The following is a 22,927-nucleotide window of genomic DNA, read 5'->3' as shown; positions in this document are numbered from 1 at the left end:
TAGAATTTATTAGAAATGAATTAAAAAATTTAATAGATGAAAGAACGATGATGTAAATCATGAAATTACACTTGTAAATGTTAACCATCAACTCTCCATAACTTCTTCCTTGTTAGTGTTGTATAATTTTCGGCGTAAGAATGAATCTCACGTCATGCTGTAATTTACAGGGACCATCAGCAAGTAAGGTAAAATCAAAAGAATTTGTTGAAATCAAAAAACCAAATCTAAGAAAGAGACAATACCTAAAGCAAAAATTACGACAGAAACAAGTAAAAAGGTGAGCATGCTTTTTTGGTGTCAGTCAGTAAACCAGAAGGTAATGCTCTGTAGCTTGTGTCACCATTTTTTTTCCAAAAAACCGTGCAGTCTTCACGCATATTACAATGACATCATAAATTTAAATATATTAATTGAAGTTTTTTTTATCTGACATGTTCATGGAATTTTCAAAATTTCCTAAGCTAAGTTTCAGAATTTTACGATCAAATCTAATCAAAATTAAGTTTACTGAGCAGTTCCATTTTTCCTAGTATGACCAGTTTTGAAAATTTTGATAAATACTTTCTAAAATATGCTTAAAATCACCTTTTTGTTTCATTTACAAATCATTTCCTAATATTATCAGGGATCGGGATCCAGAAAGCGAAAAGTGGAATCTGGTGATACTGACAATAATGATGATGATGATGATGATGATGGTGCTGATATCGCTGCTGAACCAGCTCTTTCACATCCTCGTGCAGGAAGTCGGCAGCGTAAGGCAGTTAAATACACCTTCGATGATGATAATGATGATGATAGTGATAACATTCCTGGATTGTCTGATAGTACACCACCACACCAGATGAAACGGCGAAAGAAGATTGAAAGCGATGAGGAATTTGAGTTAAGCAGCTAAGAAATCCTTCTGCCAAACTGTCGAACTAATCCGTGGTCTGTTATAGTAATAAACGCCATCCATTGATTAATCCTACTTTTTGTCCATCTCTGTGCATTTAAACCACGATGACTGAGAGTTATTTAACGATTACTACACCTGCAGTTTTATTGATTATCTACCTTTTCGTACCTCGTTTATATTCACTTTGACATCAGCAGTTTGATCTTATTTGAGTTTGTTATATACATTTTTATTTGAAATAATGTCAACCTAATTATGATTTCGTTTTTACACTAAGACAACTTTATTTGGTCTCACTGTCATGTAGCAGTTTTACGTGTTGAATAATTCAGAACAAAATAGTTTGTTCCATATCTCTTAGTTCCTGTATATATATAGTTTGTTTTTGATCGTTTCATTCTCTGCGATTTTATCCAGTATGTTTCTTTTTCTAAGAGCTTTTTTTCACGTTAATCGATATCGTTCTTCTGTGTGCATGATGTAACAATAACAATGTTTCATCCCCTATACTTTAGATGCGCAACTATTAAAATGAGGCTTTTTCAACTTCGTCATTTTGCCTTTTTTTTTTTTTGAGCAAATGAAAAAAACATAATACTTGTAGAAGAGCAGAAAATGACTACTAAATGGAAGCAGTGTGGGGCAGTTGTGAGAAATTTCTATAATGACATCAAATACTTGTTTAAGAGCGAAAACTGAGATGACACTACGGATCGGATTTTAGGTATGTCGGAGCTGGGAAACCATACAGTTGGAAGTTTCGTCCAGAAACTGATATAGCCATTCTTCGCCATTTGAGGATGGGAAAATGGTGGAATAAGTACGTGGAGATTTCAAATCGATCAAGGAGACATTGCTGGACGCTTATTGCGTAATAGCAGACGGTTTGAGCAATCAAAGGTTTAACTAGAAGAAAAGAACAGGTAAATGGGATCAAAAGTTTGACTTGTAGTTGTTTCATGCTGGTTATGAATTGTGCACCTTACAAAAGAATCCATGCATAATGTCCTAAGTAGATAGAGTAGAGCACAGGCCTAGGCATAAGGATGTAAGCACAGAAGTCCGTGATTATACAGAAGTTTTTCGAGAAGAGAAAAGCGGCAAACGGAAAAGGAAAAAAAAAGGGAAACTTCCAATCCAGACTGAAGTTACCAGATCTGTGTTGTAATTAAGCGCAACGCAACTTTTGATGACAACACCGCCAAACGTAAGATTGAGCGATTTAAAGTAAGCTTAAGCTTGTCAGAGTCTCAGATATCTTATTCAAGAAGTCTACATTTGGAAGCCTTTACCAAAAACTGTCGAAATTGTCAAGAAGGAAATTGGTTTTTGTTTTGGAGTCAAAATGAAGTCTTGAACTTTGGAAGCTGGAAGTTCATTGCAGTAGACTAATACTTTTCGGTCCTGGTCATTCATTGAAAGCATGTAATTCAAATGTATGACTATTATAACAAGTTTGCTTCCCATCTTCTGAATTAGAACCTGTACTTGTGATGGACTTGCCAAACACTGGAATAACTCAGCAGTTCTTTGCGCTGTGTAATTCTGAATGCTGTCAATGTAAGTTTTGGGGATTCTAAACTGCCTTTTTATATTTACTTTTGTTTTACAAATATTTCAGATAACTTGTTATTCGAAGCTCTTTAACGTTATTTAGTCGTTAGCGGGACAATTGACAGGATACTGAGGTTTTAGAGTTGTTTCTTGTTAAGCTGACCAAAAGGAAAACAAAAACAAGAAATTAAAATTGAAGCTTTATATCAAAGTGTATGGCTGATTGTCATTCGGTATAGCATATTATCAAGTATCTGAGCAGTTAAATAAACGCGCAATTTACGAAGTCATATTTTTAAATTGATTTCTATCTATCCATAACTGCGTGAAACGCAGTTCGGTGAAGCATATTCAGTAAAAAAAATTCGGAGGGACGACTATCAAGTTGAAATACTGGATTACTACCGCTTACCTGTTTATTTGAATCCGAAACAGCACTGGAGCTGGCTAGCAACAATAGCACTATTGGAAATTTAGCGATCATTTTGACTGACAGATGTATGCTGTTACTTGAAAACTCAAATTGGAAATAAGTTTCAATATTTTAACAATGACTGATTTTCCCTTCTCTTTTGTTCTCTCATTCTTTTTTGTTTTATACAATTGAAATAATGAATTTGAAATGTCTATAGATTAACTGATGAACAAAATGAAAGAAAACCTAAACCAGTCATTAACGATTGAAGCCTTTAAGGTCTAAAGCTTGCATAATGAATTAAGTGGTTTGAAACAGACGGCTTTTCCGAAGTGTTAAGAGAGGCGACTGTTGATATCATGATGCAATAGCAGTACAAATTTTAAGTCTTCATTTAATGAGATGAGCAACTATTGAATGAACCCCTCATATCAAGCAACCATTAAGAAGGAGAGGAAGCATGAGAAAATTCTTGAAGAATGAAAATTTTAAAGGATGATGGAAACTGGATGTGAAAGCTGCATCGAATGGAGCATAACATGATGGGGAAAAGAAGCTGAAGTGCTAGAGAGGAGAATTCGTCGAAAATTAGGCAAATGGAGTGGAAAATGAGTTTCAGATTATTTGTATATACAAGGAGAATTACAAATTAGCATTCAGTTTGCTGATGTGAAGTGCACTTTCTAAGTTGTAAATGGGATATCTGAAACACTGGTAAACTCTGATTTAGTATCCAATCGAAGGATAAGTGGGATGATTCTAATGAAATTCAATTTAAACTTGACTCGAGAGAAGAACCGATCATAGTGCAGGAATAATTCTTCTCTTGCATAGCAATTTTATCCTTTTCGCAAAACAGTGTTTTCATCAGGTGACATGTCTGTATCCAATAAACAAGATTTACTGCTTAGCAGCTCACAACTAGAAGATTACAGTTCTGCACTTTAAATTACTTTAACAGGAGCGCCTATACACACACGATGCTATTCTCACTGCAAAAATAGTACCACATGGATGAAATACTTCTGCACCAACCCGAACATATTATCACAAAATAAGTCATAGTAATCCAGCGAATCCATGAAAAACATAGCAAACATTGTTCAAACCAGAGCTTTGAAGTTGGTTTGCCAAATTTTCATGGCGTAGCCGTACGCAACAATGTTGTGTTATTAAAACTTGCCTGTTGCAAAGATTACTATCTCCATGTAATATAAGTTCGGCAAAATTTCCGACGTTAAGTAGAAAGAATACGATCAAATTTCTTTAGATATTTGTAGTGGGAAGTATACGTTTGGTAGTATGTGACATAAAGATGATTACATTTCATATTTTATTTTTTGTGCTAAATGCAGAAAAGAAATGATACTTACATGCGTGTGTCTTCTAATATCATCCAAAAAAAGTAATTTGAATAGACGATCTCTGCTTATGTGAATTCTATATTCAGGTTTAGAAGTAAATATTTAAGTAAAAGCCTAATTCTGCACTTTAGTTTTTTCTAAGGGTCACTTTTTTAATAGTTCTTTTTTAACAGAACTGCCTAATTAATGGTGGTAAGTTCCACTTAATTAAAAGGAAAGTACACCGTTTCATCCTTTTTTTGCTTATTTCTCTTATTTTTCCACCTCATTCACCTCATATTTTTGAATAAAAATCGAATGTCAGTAAACGAATTCGAGTACTGAATTCCAGTTTCCCAAAAAAAAAAACTGTCAACTTATCACAATTGAGATTAACATATCGATAGCATTTTGTATACTTTATTTTTAGTTAAAATTATTGAAGTTCAGATAATTCTCTCACAACAATGCTTCATACTTTTTAAAATTCGCTAGTAACAGCTTCACTTTTCAGACAGATATGTCAAATATTAAGCATGTTTGTGTGCTCTAATTAACAGGAGAGTTTATGAACTTAATTAATTTTGCTGAAGTTGATGTTCTACAAAAAAATATACTGATTCCTTACTTGAAACCCTTTAATCAAGAAACCATCGTTTCTATTCAGAATCAGTGATTCTGAATTGTGTCCTAATGGTAAACGAAAACGTCGTGAGTTATTCAATGTTAGCAGAAAGAGCCTGGTTCTTAGAACGCCAAGGATCAATATCATTGACCTAGATGATACTACTCAAGGTACAGTACTCAGTCTTTGGTCTTTCTGAATAATTGTACTAGGATGATCCCCCAGAATTTGGTCAGAAAAACATATGATGTTGATTTGGCTCAATGCCCCAAGGTGTTATTTTTCATAAATAGTTATCGATAGGTTTGATCTGTTACTTGTCATTAAGGTCGCACACAATAAGTACATTCAGCAGTTTACCCCAATGTTTTTTGTCACTGCAGAACTCTTAAATCTCCCAGCAGACACACTGATGATATTTTTCGTCAAACTGTTTCATTTACTTCAAATTTTTGGGATTTACAAAGCAACAGAAATAAAGCTAGTCTGTTGTCAACTTCAAAATATATTTCTTGTTTAATTATATTAGTGGAGGGACAGAGAGTAAAAGATGCTGTGAAGGATTCTTATCTTTTATTAAAGTTTATTCAGTTGCTTAGCAGTTTCAATAATAAATAAATGTAGCCCATTCGGTTAGAAAATTTGTTTATCGACCCATCCACAACATACCAAAATTTCTATCTAATATCTATTCTTCCTGAATTGATCCGTCTGTACTCTTCCTGATTTCAAGATTGTTTGCAGCACTGGGAAAAGAGCAGTTAATTTTAAATTCCTCATTATCCGATAAACTGTCGCAATATTGCTTAACAGTGACTCGATTTACATGCATCATTGCAACTAGGACATTTTTGATTACTACTACAGTGACTCTCGTTGGTGCTTTCACTATCAGTTCCGATTCACGACATATCGGTACGCTTATCTAATTTGTGATTACATTTGTAATAAAATTCCAAATTCACATATACAATTCCCACATTATTATAGTGCAGCGCCTTCAAGTAGAATGCACGACACAAAATAATCCAACAAATCATTCAGGCCAAAAATCAGAGGATGTTGTTCACTAATTTATTAATAAAACCAATGAAATTTCAGTTGTAATATATCTTTCGCACATCCCATCATTAAAGTGAGGTTGCATATCAAGGCTGCTAATTGGATGGTTCGGAATTGTACTGAAAATCGTTTTTGCTATAGCCTTTAATAGCGATAAGAATTCAAGCCACCAATATTCAATGAATCATTAGTAGTTTGGAATGAATCAGCGTTCAATAAATCAATCATTTATGCATATAAATTACATGCAAATTGGTGAAGGCTGATAAAAAGTAATCTGATTCATTATGCTGAAAGTAGATTAGGAGCAGGTTAGGTCTAGCCAGATAATCTTTTAATGACATGAAAAATGACAATCATTTTATTCAACCAAAGAATTTTTTTATGCGAGACTTCTCATTTGAAATTTATATATGTGTATTACTTGCCCAAAGAACATACGGATAAGACTTCTTATTTTGTGTATTCTAAAAAATTCTAAATGGCATAATTTACGAAGATAATTACAGGCTTTTCCTTCCCTATCTGTTGGTTAAAAATCTTAAAACCTAAAAAATTGGTCTTCTGTTTTCATGAATTATCACTAATCCAGCAAGCTACTTTTTCTTCGCATTATATGACCAAGCATTTATTAGATAATAGTTGGGTTAGCCACATATCCTTAATTAAAAAATTCCAAAAATCCCAACAGAAACCTGTAAAAATAACCATTTGATCAAATGAATAACAAGGAGTGATTAATTTCGATTGACTTATAGCTTTTCCAGTAACTGAAACAAATTATAGGAGGGTGAAGATGAAAAGGACATTGCCTTCATAATTCGCTTCAAATCAGCTCCAATCAGATTTGAATACTTCCAATAAATCTATATTCTAAGGAAAGAAACGAACGAGATCAACAAAAGGTTTCTTTTTCTTTTATTGCTCTTTTCTAATTTTGCAAAATAGGTCACTTGAATTTTGAAATTTCGAAAATTTTTTTAGGTCCGATAAGTTCCTTTGAAGCTATTGCTACCAACATGATTCCAACATCGAAGATTCATAATGCTAGTAGTTGATATTAGTACTACCTCAGGTTATTTGTTTCAACAAGTCGATACTGTTCATCATTGTATTGCTCTCAGTGTTCTTCGCTAAATCACTAAGAATAGGATGCATTTCTCGAGTTTTTGTTGCAAAACTAAGTTTCAAACTGATATAATTGATTGTAAAAATGAGAAAGTATAAAGTCACTTCAAAGCAAAAATCCTTTAAAACGTGTAAAATATAGCGCACTAATCACTTCTTCTTATCCGCTGTTAAATTTTAGCTGGTAATGACAATGAGTACATTACTGTGCAGTTACCTCGAAATACCTAATTAAAGACCGAGATTATTCTATAATTCTAACCCGATTCTTCAAATGTTTAAGAAATTTTTTGTTCAAACCTCATTTGTTTAAAATCATCTATTAACTGATATATCCCATTCGTTACATGCAGTGATCAGAATATAGCATCAATATGCAAATTTATCTGCACAGCTCGATGTGTAATGTATTTCATTAGTCGTTGACTTTTCTTCCCCATCACTGAACAATCATTTATAATTGTGACAGTGTGATTTCGCAGCGGTCAGGCGGAAAACTTCTCTAATGATTTTGTACTAACGTGTTATATGGAAGGAGATGCACGACAACAGAGTGACAAAAGGGTGCAATTACTGCCTTCATGAAATATGATTCAGATTTTTTCGCGCGAGGAACTCTGTCAATTGTTTCTTTGTAAACGAGTTCTTATGTTATCATGAGATATTAAGAGTTATTTAGGTACAAATGAGCCAGTACTTCATTCCAGTTGATATTGATTACAGATGAGAGAATGAGAGATGAAGAAAGACCAATTATTATTAACATAGTAACATTCTGACTGAAAGACAGAAACATATCCAATTTAGCTATGAAATAGGAAACGTACTCACGTGGAAAAATACAAGTAATTATATGGGTACCAAGTAAATAAGGACAGAAGTGACTGGGAATACTCAATTTGAGAGCGAATTATTTTCAAAAGAGAAATAAAACTTCTAACCTTAATTCAAACTATCTTTTCAAACCATTAAAATGACAGAGGAAAAACAACAATATAAAGCTAACGATGATAAGTGCACAAGACATTTGGCAAATGGACAATCAATACTCTCATTCTTACAGGAGGTTTTACAGGAATTTTGAGTAGGGCGAAAGGTGTTTTCACTGATCTAGAAGCTGCAGCATAGGACAAAACATGCAGAATGTTCATCCGAAGAAGCACAATTTGCTTAAAACATACATATTGCTCAATTTTTCTTTTTTTAAAAGATCAAAATCAGATATTCCTATCATCCGAGAAACAATACGTTAGATAGACAGATTATGCAAGAAAATTAACGAATACCAGAAATACTCATTTTCCCCTCACTGCCAAATATTTCCGAAAACCTTTATGAAAGAAAGCCCTTTTTCTTGTGTTAGGTCAGTGTGGAGATATTCGGCAGTGACAATTTCAAAAAATATTTCCGTTTAATCTTGAGGAGAAATTCCTGAGCCCAAACAACTCTGAAAACGCCTTCTCCAGAAGTGATGAACCGTTCATCACAAACCAGTCTCAAATCAATGCTTCTTATTTGATTACCATGATGATAAGTGGTAATTTTTTTTGAAAAGTAAACAATTAAGTTACAACTTGGTTGTTTATCCATAAACTACTCCCATTTTTGAGCTATAATCCATACAGTGTTTATATATCAACACAAAGAAACTAGAGCATTGTTTCGATGAAATTCGAGATTGCAAGATATATAAAACTGAAGAATTCCAACATCTTGCTTTCAAGTCAGTCTTTGTTTTCAACTCCACAATCATAATTCACCAATGGCAAAATAAAGCAAACAAATCAATGAATTAAATTAAAAAAGATCAGATGGCTTTTCAGTATAGCAGTGCCATTTGACCACAGTAATTTGATACTATTGAAGTTTAATATGCCATAAAATATAATAAGACACCGATATGACATCAAAATTTATACAAAAAGATATGTTACACAAAAAGTACTTCTACTCCTAAATGTAAACTTGAACAGAAAACTTATAAATCTCAACTCGTACAATGGAACAGATTTTTCATCCTCGTATAAAAGTTCTCCAAGAAAATTTCATTTCAAACCCTTTATTTCCATTCAGTGAACCTCTATTCACCACAACCTTATCAAAAATCAAGCTAAATAGAGCAAAAAGGACGAATACAAGCAAGCTATAAGATTAATGCATTGGTATGTACTGCACTTCAACACAATTCGCCAGCAATTTACCTGATATTGTGGCCTCATTGGGTCGTTGAACAGTTCCATGTGGTCCAACATAAACATAAGGGAACCGTAGAATATAGTAACGAGCCCATTCCAAATGTATCGGCGCTTCTCCTGTATGGTATATTGGCTCTTTTGATGTTGGCTAAAAATATGGAATTTTTCAATTTTACAAGATGTATTAAACAAGATAAACACATTTTTTTATGAATCGTAGTAAGCATATTATCAAAAGCCCTCTCATTTATTAGTGAAAGTGAAGAAAACTAAACCTGAATACGAGGATTTAAGATGACAGTAACTGGAGCTTTAGGAGTGACAACATGGAGTCGCATCAACTGGGCACTTACTTGAGGCAAACGACGACATGTACATTTCGTCCACAGTGGTAAATCTGAACGAATCAAAGCTGATCCCGACTCCTGAAGAATCTCTGCATTTATGTGATTCATCTTTTAATATACAATCTGTAATTAAACAGCAAAAAAGGGAATGGGAAATACTAATTTATTAGGAAAGACTAGAATAAAAACGTGCTGTTCTCATTAGTATACTCGACATATAGCATAAAATTAGCTTAATCATAAAGTACAAGTAGACGTCCAATCTCACTTTTCTGAGAACATCTATATTTCGCTCCCCCCAATACAACCAAGCTCATAGATTACTTACGTTAAATTTCCTACAGCAGATTATTGTGATCTACTCAAGAAAAAATAACTACTAAAGTGACAATGGTAGGATTTAGATATTTACTCTCCTACAAAGAAGGAAATTTTTTTTTTTTAATCCATATGCCTTAGAATGAAAATGAAGAAATACTTTTGAGTTGGGTGCTAATTTCATTCGAGTGTTGGCATGCACATCCTGGATCATAAATCGGTGTCCTCGTGGACATTCGTATTCAAATCCAACAAACAACTAAAAATACATAAATAGACAAAGATATATAAAAAATAATTCTCACTTTGAAATTTCTAGTGTTTCTCGTCACAATACCGCGATAATTCCAGCCAAAATTTAACTTTCATGATTTAATCGGATTTGTATAACGATTGTCGATCAGTGAAGAAAAATTTTGAGTTAGAAATAATTTCATTACTACTTAAGATATGCTAGGAAATGTTGATGAAAAAGTAAGAAAAATTTATGTCAAGTCAAAAATTGAATGGATCTAAAATTCGGACTTTTTAATTTTTACTCCTGATAAAATTTGAAAAAATATTTCGATATCACTGACAAATCACCCAATTTTCAATTTCTACGAGTAAATACAGTACCTTCACTTTCTCACGATTGCCCTTACTGACTTTGATAGGACGCTTTGATCTCACACCGCATGAGTCGCCCATAATTTCCTTCATATCAATGTCCCATTTCTCAGGATCGATTGTTACAAAAACATCGACCGGTAGAAGAAACTGCGTCCCATTTTTGAAGTTCGGCATATCACGAAGACCAGCTTTATGACTAAACTAATCAAATTTTATTAACTGATTAACCACTTAATTGACCACATTAATCAAAAGCTAATCAACCACCGCGAAGACCTAATTTGATTGGATAAATCATAAAACAAAGGAACCTGTACAAACTTGACGCACCCAGACATAAAAGTGACCATGAAGGAAAAAGAGGCTTTCTAGACGGCGATTCTGTATTTGGGACACATTCCAAAAATTGACCTGGGAAAAATTCTTCACCAAAAAATAACACATCGATTATGAAAAACAAAGTTCGACGGCTACATTGTGGATGCGGAAAAGTTAGTCTGACCGCGAAATTTCGAAATTGCCCATAGATGATAAAAAGAACAGAAAAGCCTGTAAGTGGACGTAAAGAAAAAGAACAAATCCATACCTTTGCATAGTTTCCTTAACTTTACCAATTCTTCTTCAAAGTTCATAGCGGAGTTATCTAACTTATCAGAATTCTCTATGTCCGGTTCTCGTAGCTGTACATCATCATCATCAAGATATGAAACTTGTGCCTCAGCTTCTGGAATAGTCTCTTCATCTTCCTGCGACCATGATTCATAATCATCCATATGCTATAAATTTTCGCGCTTAGAAATATGCCAATAAAAAAAATCAATGTGGTGAATGAAAAAAATCAATGTGGTGAATGATTCTTCATCCTGAACAACTAATCTTTATTCAAAGCTAAAATTAACCGCTCGATGCCGCCTCATTCCTAGAAATTGTTGCTCAGCTTCTTCTGCTCTAACGTATTCTTCCTCGTCCTCTTCATCATTATTCTCCAGTTCTTCAGGTGTTTGTCCTTCACCACACTTTTCCGTTCCTGACGATATCGAAACTTTTTTTCCTTCTAATTCTTTCTCCACATCATCAATATCCGTACCTCCTGCTGAAATATTAGAACCTTCATCATGACGGAGATTTTAAAAGGAATTTTGGAAAAAAATAAGAACCTTAAAGCTCTTTTATTTCGATTATATTTTCCACAGTTTAATTAAAGAAAATACATGTACAATTAGGAATTACAGAAATTACTTATGCTCACATCAAATCGAAATAAAAGAACTTTTACTTTTGAAAGGCGATTGTATACTCTCGCGATGCACTTCATCATCTTCTAGGGGATTATCACGATCCAATAGCATTTTCAAATCGTCTGAAATATTTCGAATCACAACAATTCAACACTAAGCACTTCTTTCAGATAAGCACTTCTTTCAGACCGAAAAAATATCCCATATCATGTAGTTATTTGGGCTTTAAAAATCATTTTTCCAACAGGATGCTTCTAAAAATCATCAAAGAAAAAAAAAATCATAACATCAGAAGTGCGATTACTCTCTCCTATCGATGTTGTAGAAAATTCGGAAGAACTATGTTCTGGATAAACTGCTGATTTTTGCGATTTATCCGGCAAACTTTCTGTATCCAATGGTCCTTCATTAATATCATCATATTTGAAAACTTCAAATTCATATTCTTCCATATTTTTGCAACATGTGAATTGTGACTGCATGTAGAAATCATGATTGGCTTCCTGCAACAATGGGATATTCTTTAGATATTCTTATTCATCTACGAACTCGAAATGTTGCTGTTTTTGAGATTTATATCACAGATACTCAAGTAAAATGTAAGATTATATAATTATATCCACAAACTCTCTCAATTCAATTGAACTGCAAATAAACCCAGTAAAGTACACTAGATATGAAATATAAATAACGAAAAGAAACAAAACGAACACGTAATGAAAACGGATCATTGCGTAATGCCTGTGAATGCCCACAATTACATGTAGAAAGAAAACGGGCTCCACTTGAGTGAGCAACTCGTTTTGCAGCCGGCACTTCTACGTCCGACAAGGAATAATGAACCTGAAAAACTATATAGAAGTTATCTCTTGTAAAACATTAAAAACTAAACACTAAAACTATTTATTTAAAAGTAAAATTCCTAAGAGCTTTGAAAGAGATTTACTCCATATGGACTTGCATTTAAATCGAAAATTAGATTATTAATCTTCAAATACAACGACACTTCAACGCATCTGTTAAATTCAATTAAAAACTTTTATTGATTTCTATCAAGTAAAGAAGCTTAATTATCAGGAATGTACTAAGCACAAAAATTTCTTGCACATGGTAAAAAATCACAAAGGAAATGTTAAGAGTCAGCAGCACTAATATTATTTAAATAATTTTCCACTTACATTTCCAGAAGCCAGTAGGCTTGCACAAATTTTGCATGAACTCTTCTGACTATTTGTAGAATAATTTTTGAGACATAAGAGCAGCTATTATAGAAGTTCTTGCTGTAGAATTTGCTCGAATATCACAGTTTTTACCTCACGTCCGTGCTCAAATAACTTACCGGTAGAACACACTCATTCCCAGTTAGGGAGACTATTTCACATGCTTTTTGAGTAGCCCATACAGCCTCGCATTCCTGCTTCAGTTTTTCTTTAACCTTTTCTATTCTCGTACCATGATAAATGCATTCCAGATGTTCCACTGCACGTGTCAACTAAATGACTCTATTAAAATTTTCTCTTAACGAGTTCTGTTGGTCATTCCTTAGCAAAGCCTATATCCTTCTCGTTTTTCATTCCTCCAATGAAATCGATAAGTAATTTTAAATAGACTTAAATATTCTAAACTACATCTCCACGGAAGGTTTTTCCTCAGCATTACAAAATGGTAAAACCAAAGTTGTCGGAAAGATGGACTGCATAACATCTCATATTTAAAACCTTAGCTTCATGTTCCGCTTTCGTAAAAACCTGTGACTTTCGTTTTTCGAAATCACGCATATCCTTATTACAGCTTTGATATACTGCTTTAGCCTGTCCGATGTAGGTGCCTTCCATGCTAAAGTATTTTATAGTGATACATCTTGTGTATCTTTATCATTTAATAAATTTTATGATTAATTTCCTAAACAATACAGACGACGATGACTACAAGAAAAACGATAGTGAAAAAAGCAAGTGAAAAAAGTATTGGAAGTTTTATGCAGTTTTATGCTTGCTCTTGAGAATACATAAACTTCCGATGTTAATAAAAGTCGAAAAATCTCGACTATAAGTATGGCAACGTAAAAAATACGTTAGAAAAAAGCGTAAAAGTAATTTTAGGAGCAGAAATTAAATTAAATTGATTTGGAAACAAACGATTATAATGGATTCCATTGAGAAACAGAATTATGACTTTACCTTTTGGAAAACTGCAGTTCAAGGCTACTAAGTTTGTATATTTTCTCATCATTGAAGATTCGTATTTGGAATAACTGATCATAAACGATTTTTCCACCAATCAACAGCCACTTCAGTTTAGGTATCTGTCAAAATTAATGTTACAAAGAAAAAAAATTAGTGTTAGAACTGAAGAGAACCTTAAAATTTAACTGAGAGGCCTTTTTCATGAAACCCCAGCTGTAAATGTAACTTATTAATTATTGAGAAAAAGCAGCCAAAACAGCAAAAATTTCGTGAAAATATCTGTGTAGAAAAAAGAACTTCATAAAGATATCTCCTCCTTTCCTCATCCTGTCGCACGAGACAGATATGAGACCGCAGAAATTCACCAAAATCACTGCTTCGCTCTTCCTTCTCTGCAATGACTCCTCATAAGAAATTAATCTCGTGAATTGAATGCGGGTGATAATTCAATGACACAGCAAGAAATTTGAAGATAAAGAGAAATACAATAAATATTTACGAATCATTTATAAGAATGTTATAAAGCATTAAACCACTAAAACTGATGATTATCATTCGATAAATAGGGATTACAAGTTTCCTATACAGTTTATTTGATATGCCTGGTCCCTGCATAGAAGTAAGCAAAGTTAAATAATAATAAAGAGGCACTTTGCTGTCGCTGTTGAAGTAGTGGAACTCGAATAATTATTTCCAAACAGTTGCTAAATCCATATGCCTTCAAATCCAGCAAACTTTTCTACTAAACTATTTCCTTTATATATGAACGACAGAACTTATTGCAAACCTCAGAAATGTAGAGAAAGTAATCACAGTCTTACTCTTACCAACAAAATCTAATCATTACCCTGCAAAGATTCAAAATAAACAAGCAAAATAATACCACTTTTTTCAGTTCCGTCGTTCCCTTCTTTACTGTTGCCTCGTTCAATAAGCATCAATAAACTGCCACGAATAACATCATGAGATGATTCTGCAGCCGAAAATAAGTAAACAAACTGTTCCACAGACTTCGGTAAACTACATGCGCAATCCCTGAACAGTATGACTCAACTTTTGCTTGTTGCTAGGAATCCCACGTTTTGTGAAAATAAACAATTAAAAAGGACGAAGCTTGACTGCCCAATTCTTTTGAACATTATTTTGTCTTCTTATTTCATCTTAAAGTCTTCGCGACAAGATTATGGGAAAACAGTTACATTTTGTGAATTCAATTAAAAATGAAAGGGATACTTATCGCTAGTTGCAACCAATCCATATATTTGCATACAGCGATATATTTGTTGTTCTAATTTTTCCACCAGTTTGCCCTTCAGTTCTCTCTGAATAAAACAAAATTCCGAAAAATTTTAATATTAGGAGCCGAAGCCGCATCTACTGATCAACCTTTCTTTTAGAATCATTCATTGTATTTCGAAAGCAACCACCGCATCATACAATCACCGGAACACCAGAAATATTAAATGGAAATTGAAAATTACTACTCAATTTCTAATTTAGGCTTCATTTTCCCGCTTAGATTTCTTCGTAGAATTCCTTTCTGTAAGTATAAAAAGGTCTCCTAGTGCCTAGAACGTTGGTACAATGTAGTAAAAAATTCTTTCAACATTTTAAACTATATTAAAAGATCTGTTCATTCCACAGCAACTAATTTCGACGGAGGATTACTTATCACATGAGTTGCTGCAAAAGTTAGACATTCTTGCAAATAAATGGAAAAAAAATTGAAAGATCGGAAATGGACAAACCTTTCGACTGGAATTTAAGTCACCTCGCAGTAAATGACGGTGGAAGGCAAACAGGCAGCGCGGTTGAGCCAAGCGTCCTTCAGCAGACCAGCCCTGTGGAAAACCCGTAATATTTGCTAGTTTCATCCGAATTTCTCTTTGACAAAGTCGTCGAAGTTCGTTGGCTCGTTTCAAATCACGGCAACAGTTCTGATCAAATCGACAACCTGGTTCCATGTAAATGAGTAAGTGCGAATAAAGCAAGAGAAAGGTCAGGCAACGTGCATAATCGATTTCTTGCTGCGAAAGAAATTCGAAAAAATCCTGAAATCCATAAATTTTATGTGGACTGAAATCTGGACCGTATATATTTATTAACAAAGGGTGTTTTAAGTTCTGAATGAGTTACAATGAATCACGCATAAATTCACATAGCTTTCCAAAAGCATTCAAATTTTATTCGAATTTAATACTTCGCCACCAGATTAAACTTGAGCAATGAAACATGAAATCATAACTTTTTTCGCGGAAATCATTTGTAGATAATAAGAAAGTATTAAAACTGGTTTTTTTAGAGGATTAGCCACAATGCTTACTTTTCCATCATCATCATTATTTCGTACAAAATGTTCCAGGGAACACAAATCACCATAACCAGAAAGATGCAAAAAAAGAACCGACAATTCCGATTCGTAATAAGCTTCAATCTAAAATTGTGTCAGTTGCATCAAAAATGAAACGAATATTTAATTTAGACAAATCTTGGGTTTAGAATCACTAAGATTTCTCATTATGCTTCCCGGTAGTGATGTTAATGAGCGAGACATATAAAGCTGTACACATTAGTTTTCTGAAGAATAACAGTGTCAATCTTGTAATTATTTTGTCTGTCAAATAGTTAAAGTGGTGATTGTTCAATACATATCCGTTATGTTGCAAAAAATCGAAACCTCAAGAAAATTTGGAATCTAGAATTCTAATAACTTCTAAAAAGTATAAGGTCATACAAGAAATACTCTACTTTCACGATTCGGAATCGTACGAAATTAATTACTTACCGAAGCAGTACTGCCTTCTAGAGGAATTCGTTGAATGAAGACTGGACGTCCTAGTAAGTGATTGATAGGATCGGCTTTAGAACAATCACTAGAAGCTTTTCCAAGAATCCCGACAACAACGACACGCCTTTCTTCGAACATAGCCAAATTGTAAGCCGACTCAGTTAGCCATTTCGATAATGATTCTGCAAGTCCATTCCTCATCCTATAATAATATTTTCCATCATGCAAATAATATATAGCGTGATAATTAGCAATGAATACATCGTAACGAAGATAAAGGAATGCTTTATCATTCAACCTTGGATCAAAACAGTGCTACTTCAAGGATATCTTTGAATTAACAAATTATAAGTGATAATTAAATACTGATGAACTTATTCTGACCCACCAACAGGCAGATGAAAGACACTCTTACGCCTCCTAACTCGATTTTTCATTTGTAATGATATCAAAAAGGATGTGACCAGTATCGGATTTCATTTCCTTTAATTTTATTGAAAAGGAAAAAGGGACAACGAAAAAAAAGACAGAATTACTCAGTGGAGTTAGCACATTTTCATAAACAATACATGTCTAACGCTTTAACCAATTCAGCCAAATATGGCATAAAATTTTAAGCCAACCCAACAAGAATGACATACCACAAGACCATCATACTACTACACTACTGCCAATACTTTGCTAATTTGCAAATCTCATTACTCTTTCGCGTCTTCACTCCCACATTCCTTATGCTATTTTCGATTTTTTATTAATCTCTGCTTACTCCACAAAAAGCGTATGTTTCCTAGAGTGTGATTGCAGTTATATCGACGGATCTGTTTCAAGAAGTCGCGCGTGCTTCGTCCAATTTCTCGAATAGATTACAACTTACCAATCAACAAGAAATAATTTAATTTTAATTTATTTCAGAGTCTTCTGACCAGTCAGAACTATGGATGGTCTCCTTTTTACTATCATTTCTATCATTCTTTTATCATTATATTTTCATTAGGAAAATGATAATATGATAACATTTCCTCTATTATTCTTCATCTTTCGGACAAATATAATATCATCAGCACGGATTTCTCCCTTTCAATGGACTTCTGGTCATAAATTTGCTCTGTAATAGGACTAGAATGAAGTTCAAACCTGGAAACCACAACTTGAATCATCAGTGCAGAATGCAGATATAAACTGCAATTCATCGCTGAACACGAGCTCGATGTTCTATGAATAAATATCGTTCAAAATTCCCAGATACGATAGTTATTTCCAAAGATTCGCTATTATGAGGAAATGAGAATGAATAGATAATGAAATCGATGCCATTTTTATTTTGCATCTCTGCTAGAAGTGTGACTTGAACCGTCCTGTTTTTATATGTCGTCAGTTTTTGTCGTAAAGAAACGATCAAAAGTAAGTATAAACTGTTTCCTTTGAGACTATGATGGGATGAACAGATGAAATGAAAATATATGTTGCCAATTTCCCAGGCCTCATTGAAGACTTGTCAAAATTTAGTGTCCTAAATTACTTACAGTAAAGGCCAAGGATAGCATAGGACATCCTCCCATCATTCTTATTGAAAACTGTGTTGGTAAAAGCTTTTCGACTAATCAGGGAACCAATAACATTGGGTAGTCTGTATTACTAATTCGAATACGCCTAACTTGGAGAGGGATTACCATTTCAGTATAAATTAATTTCACATTTATATATTTCAGCTTGGTCTGGCTTGCAGTCATATTTCGCAATTGTGAAGATGTTTATGTGCAGAATGTGCTTCGATTGTATATTATATTTAGCAATTGACAACGATTAATTCTGGAAGGATACATAGTCTCGAGGTAGTAAGGGCACTCTTTCATTAATTTCATCTTCTGAATACTGTATCGTATTCATTATCTCAATGGTGTGCGACTGGCCAACACCTGAAAGCTTCACCAATTATGTTTTATAAGGAATGTGGATTAATCTACCTGTAGACTTATTAATCTACCTGCATAAATGAAGTATCGATCTGCATCTTATTTGATTTTCAAATCGGTAAAGATTTGAAAATAAATTTAAATTTACAAAAGGAGATTAACCAAAGCATTTTTTGCATTTCTTGTTTGACTTCTTTTAGTTTCTTTTCTTTTCCGTGGGAAAGATACTTTATTCCTTAAAGCCTAAAAAAATACTTTATCTTTTTCACCAAGTGGGAATTTTGTTTTCGGACTAACTTAAAATTCTCTCATTTTCTAAAATTTAAAAAATGCTTTTGTGAGGAGGGTGTCGAAATTTCATGAAAACCATGAGTACCAACATTTAGGTCGGAATTCCAGCTTATCAGTCTTGACAAATAGTGCTCTAGATAGTGGCGATCGTTGCCCATCCTTGAAACAGGCCGTGGCGCAGAACATATAGAACCAATCATAACGTAAGTCAGGAAAAACTATTCGTTGTCCACGCACTGTGATCCGCTCCCAGACCGAGAAATGAGCATTGGGATTTTCCGTATAGTAAACAATATAGTTCTGAAAGATGTCCCTTTTTAAGGTTAAGTCTGGTGAAGTCAGGTCATGTCAAAATCTCTATGAAGAGAGTTGAACTGTTTGCCGTTTGCTTTAATTTTATAGTATCTTGGAACGACATTCTTATGCTCTCAAAAAAATATACGTTATTTTGAATGTCATGCGAGGATTTTAATTAATAAAATGAACTGATCAAGTTCCTTCAGACTATTTATATTCCGTATAATTTATTGAATATGCTTTCAAAGTTGCAATATTACAGAATCCGCTAAAATATACCATAACGTCTCTAGTGCGCTTATAAGGCGGTTCCCATGACAGCTCGATGGTGTTCGCATTCAGTCGTTGGGCCAAAATATGTTGTGGACTAAGCTGTGGCTCTGCAACATATTACTACTCAACTTAGAGGTTGCATAAGCTTTTCACTATATCAAACTTTCCGTTTTTCAATTTGTATTACATTTCTGTTACTCGACAATTTCTAATTTGAATGTTTTAAAACTGTTTTTTAAACTCAGCATTTTAGTCATTTTAATCAGCGTTCTTGCGAATCTGTAAGAACTGTTTTGAAGTAAATTAAAATAAATTCGGAAAACTGATTTATTAGGCGCAAAAATTGCGGAATAATCTGCTCTTGAATTGATTTCTATTTTATAGATCTAAAAACATTTTTGGATTTTTCAAAAAGAAATGAGGTAATTTCACATACTTTTCTTCAAATGTTCTCAATTTCAAGATCAACCAAATTTCATAAACTGGCCAAAATTCGAGGAATTTATAGTAGAAAAACTTTAGGTACCTGTATACTGCACTAGATAGACTGGTTTGCTTTCACCATAACGTGAAACAGCTGTGATACGGAATTCATACAAGGAACACGAATCAACGCTCATAATTTCTGCCGAATGTCCTTGAATGCCACGTAGTTCACGCGTCTTACTGTCTTCCTGATGCCTAAATTAAGTCCAAAAGATCGTTCAATTTCAAGTTTAGTTCTTTTCTATAATAAATTCAGAATCTAATCTTTCTCACTCAATCAAATATTACTATACAAACTTGATCCGGTAACGTATGTTGTAAGTAACTTGATCGTCAGCAGAAAATGCTGGTGCCCATGCAAGCCGGACCGAATAAGCAGATGTGGAAACAACTTGACATTCCCGTGGTGGATCTGGTGGCAGACGTGCAAACATAAATTCATCATCTGTTACTAAAAATGGTTTTAATAAATATTTTTCGAACTTAAGGGAAATTGAAAGAATAGAACTTTCATTTGCCAATAACCGACAAACCACTCTATGATTTCAATAGGATTAACCCGTAATAAGTGCGAAATCTGCATTGCGATACAACCTGAATTATTTTTGGAATAATTAAAACTTACACATGTGTGGCCCGCGTTTTTGGAGCTTTCTACTCATTCGTCTTCTGGCCATCGCACCCATATGATTATTACTATGTTCGAATATCATACCTTTCGCTAATTCCAAAAGTATACTTGCAGTTGCTTGTCTTCGTCGCCTAAATTTCTGTATAATTCATACATTATGAGGAGTCAGCTTGTGAAGGATAAATAACAAAAAATGAATAGAATACTTCTTTGACAATAAAATACTCCTCAGATCATGTGCAACTACTACTGAATGATCACTTGAATGGTTAACAGTGAAACAATCAGTACATTATATTGGCGAAGTTATATCATTTGCAAAAATGTTTGGTGGTAAAAAACGTAGGGAAATGAAAGGGTGAAAGTTTATATCAAATAAAATAAAATGTTGCAGAAGATTAGCCATACTGTAGCAACAATGATTTAATTAGTTCGAGAAAATAATTTCATGAGAAAAACACATATGCACCTTGCTTTTGCTTCACGAATCAGAAAGAAGGGATTATTCGTTTGGATTTTACGACCAATGTAATGAATCTCCTTTAGATACATTCGACCGACCACATCCATGCACATTGTTGTCAGAATTATGCCACCCATGATGACACATAAAACTACCAGCATATTTTGCTGTTCCGGACGATAATCACCGAAACCTGTATTCAACCGTATTTCTCTAATTTTTGTCTAAGTTGCTAAAATTAATTATTGATTTTTTTAATAAATAACCACTGACATCAATCTCATATTGTCATTCATTTGTTTAAAACAGTAATGGTAGTTAACCGATTAATTTTCGTTTTAATATTTTTCGAGTTCAGAAAAAATATACTAACCAACTGTCAAAATACTGATAAATGTGAAATACACTGATTCAGTGTAAGTCCAGTGCTCTTTCTTTTGAATAATATATGAGCCGAAAAGTCCATATAAAAATACAAGTAAAAATAAGATCACCGGTGGAAAACGAACAAGTTTTATTTTATCCAACAGTTCCTGAAATTTAAGGATTGAGAGTGAAGCGAAAAGTGACAAGTGAGGGAATTTTTGATCCTTAGGCACGGTCCTAATCAAATTTAGCATATCAATATATTCGATAGATGGACAAGCGAAAAGCTTAATGCCAGCACATGTTTTTTTATTATATCTACTTAAATAATACTCGTTGTGCAACAACACTGGAATATTTTAAACACAATCTTAAGTATTGTTGCAATGTGAGAAACTCTTGAGATAAGAGTGATGAGCATAACCTTTGTGGTACTTCATTTTGACAAGAAGTAGGGTCACTTGATGGTTAATTAATATTTATCAGTTGACCTTTTAGGACCATTAAAACAATAATCTAAAGGGAAAAATTGGAGTTTTTAAACTTGTTCATCTTCGTTCTCGTCAAACATAGGTCGAAGCTCGTGAGTCTTATATCCTTTCCGGTGATCCCTCCATGACATTAACTTTTTCCAGCAATTGTAATGGATTAAAAAAGCGCATTCTGATATGAACTTAGCAATGTTGGCCACTGTAACTAGTGTTAATGGGATTCCTGAAATTTGATGCAAGTAATAGAAATTTAATTCGGAAAAAGGAGGTTAGAAAATCTCAATGTTCAATCCTGCTGATAGTTCCACTTATATCACCGGACTATTTTCGAGGTATTTATATTTAAAGTTAATCATTAACCAAAAATTTCATGTCACAATTACCGATGAGACAGTAGATGACACCAAATAAGCGCCCACAAAATGTTGATGGTGCAACATAGCCATACCCAATTGAAGTGAGCATCGTTGCCGTAAAGAAAAAAGAAGTAATGAAATCCCAACATGGAGCATTCGTATCGTAGCCATGTCGATATTTAAGATGGGCAGTAAATACCGTATCCACGTACTGCAATGCGCCACTAAAGTCACAAAAGATTTGCTATCTTGGATATCTTAGAAATACCGTAACTTTTGATCTTAGAATGCGATTCAGTTATTTTGTAAATTTTAGACAGATCAGTTGAGTGAATTACTTTATAAAATTGTTCTTTACTGTCTCGTCTCAGTATTTCCTTCAACTCTGATCTGCCCGTTTTTTGATATTTTTTTGGAATGTGTTAAATCCCAAATTCGATCTATATACTTCTCCACGCTTACATCGATCCTGCTTAGCTGGGCCGCTTTCATGTCCTAAAATTACCAGCTATGCTTTTTCAACAGTGACAACATTAATTGGATTATTTTAATGCTTATGTAACTTTTTGTGTTAAATTAACCTCAGTAAAGTGTATTTTCATGTATATGAAAAGATTTTTATTTTAAAGAGAACTTCTTTAATTA

The 22,927-nt window shown here is 33.6% G+C and overlaps 5 protein-coding genes across 5 annotated transcripts in view; 2 read left to right on the top strand and 3 right to left on the bottom strand.

Moving 5' to 3' along the window:
* LOAG_17616 overlaps positions 1-1,411 on the top strand; it is a gene marked incomplete at its 5' end in the record, with an annotated part of 12,719 nt that extends 11,308 nt beyond the window's left edge. Inside the window, one exon of the mRNA XM_020450277.1 lies at positions 629-1,411. Within this exon, the coding sequence (XP_020306070.1) occupies positions 629-901 (273 nt within the window). The 3' untranslated portion in view covers positions 902-1,411. The remainder of the gene's footprint in view (positions 1-628) is intronic.
* Positions 1,412-2,176: 765 nt separating this feature from the next.
* Positions 2,177-2,942, bottom strand: LOAG_04733 (hypothetical protein; the record flags this gene model as incomplete). Its single annotated transcript, XM_003140270.1, has 2 exons — positions 2,177-2,449; positions 2,871-2,942. 2 exons carry the CDS (start codon positions 2,940-2,942, stop codon positions 2,177-2,179), a joined length of 345 nt encoding a protein of 114 aa, XP_003140318.1.
* Positions 2,943-4,534: 1,592 nt separating this feature from the next.
* LOAG_04732 (hypothetical protein) lies at positions 4,535-7,069 on the top strand (the record flags this gene model as incomplete). The annotated part of the gene is made up of 5 exons (XM_020446668.1): positions 4,535-4,554; positions 4,884-5,011; positions 5,586-5,756; positions 6,690-6,808; positions 6,888-7,069. 4 exons carry the CDS (start codon positions 4,535-4,537, stop codon positions 6,695-6,697), a joined length of 327 nt encoding a protein of 108 aa, XP_020303022.1. The 3' UTR covers positions 6,698-6,808; positions 6,888-7,069.
* Positions 7,070-8,849: 1,780 nt separating this feature from the next.
* Positions 8,850-16,916, bottom strand: LOAG_04731 (hypothetical protein; the record flags this gene model as incomplete). The annotated part of the gene is made up of 19 exons (XM_020446667.1): positions 8,850-9,374; positions 9,502-9,651; positions 10,052-10,150; positions 10,510-10,699; positions 10,815-10,914; positions 11,090-11,279; positions 11,403-11,596; positions 11,780-11,863; positions 12,046-12,244; positions 12,453-12,584; positions 13,081-13,233; positions 13,460-13,577; positions 13,922-14,046; positions 14,225-14,319; positions 14,811-14,962; positions 15,161-15,249; positions 15,676-15,978; positions 16,251-16,361; positions 16,713-16,916. 19 exons carry the CDS (start codon positions 16,914-16,916, stop codon positions 9,183-9,185), a joined length of 2,880 nt encoding a protein of 959 aa, XP_020303021.1. The 3' UTR covers positions 8,850-9,182.
* Positions 16,917-18,450: 1,534 nt separating this feature from the next.
* On the bottom strand, positions 18,451-22,774 carry LOAG_04730 (hypothetical protein; the record flags this gene model as incomplete). Its single annotated transcript, XM_020446666.1, has 11 exons — positions 18,451-18,631; positions 19,009-19,219; positions 19,496-19,596; positions 20,016-20,170; positions 20,273-20,426; positions 20,601-20,737; positions 21,076-21,262; positions 21,443-21,602; positions 21,980-22,149; positions 22,310-22,506; positions 22,641-22,774. The coding sequence occupies 11 exons, from the start codon at positions 22,772-22,774 to the stop codon at positions 18,519-18,521; spliced, it is 1,719 nt and encodes a 572-aa protein (XP_020303020.1). The 3' UTR covers positions 18,451-18,518.
* Positions 22,775-22,927: the final 153 nt, after the last annotated feature.

Source organism: Loa loa (genome assembly GCF_000183805.2).
Source record: "Loa loa unplaced genomic scaffold supercont3.103, whole genome shotgun sequence".
NCBI classification, from domain to species: Eukaryota; Metazoa; Nematoda; class Chromadorea; order Rhabditida; family Onchocercidae; genus Loa; species Loa loa.
Note: the sequence above shows the minus strand (reverse complement) of the source record. Positions and strands in the feature narration are given on the sequence as shown.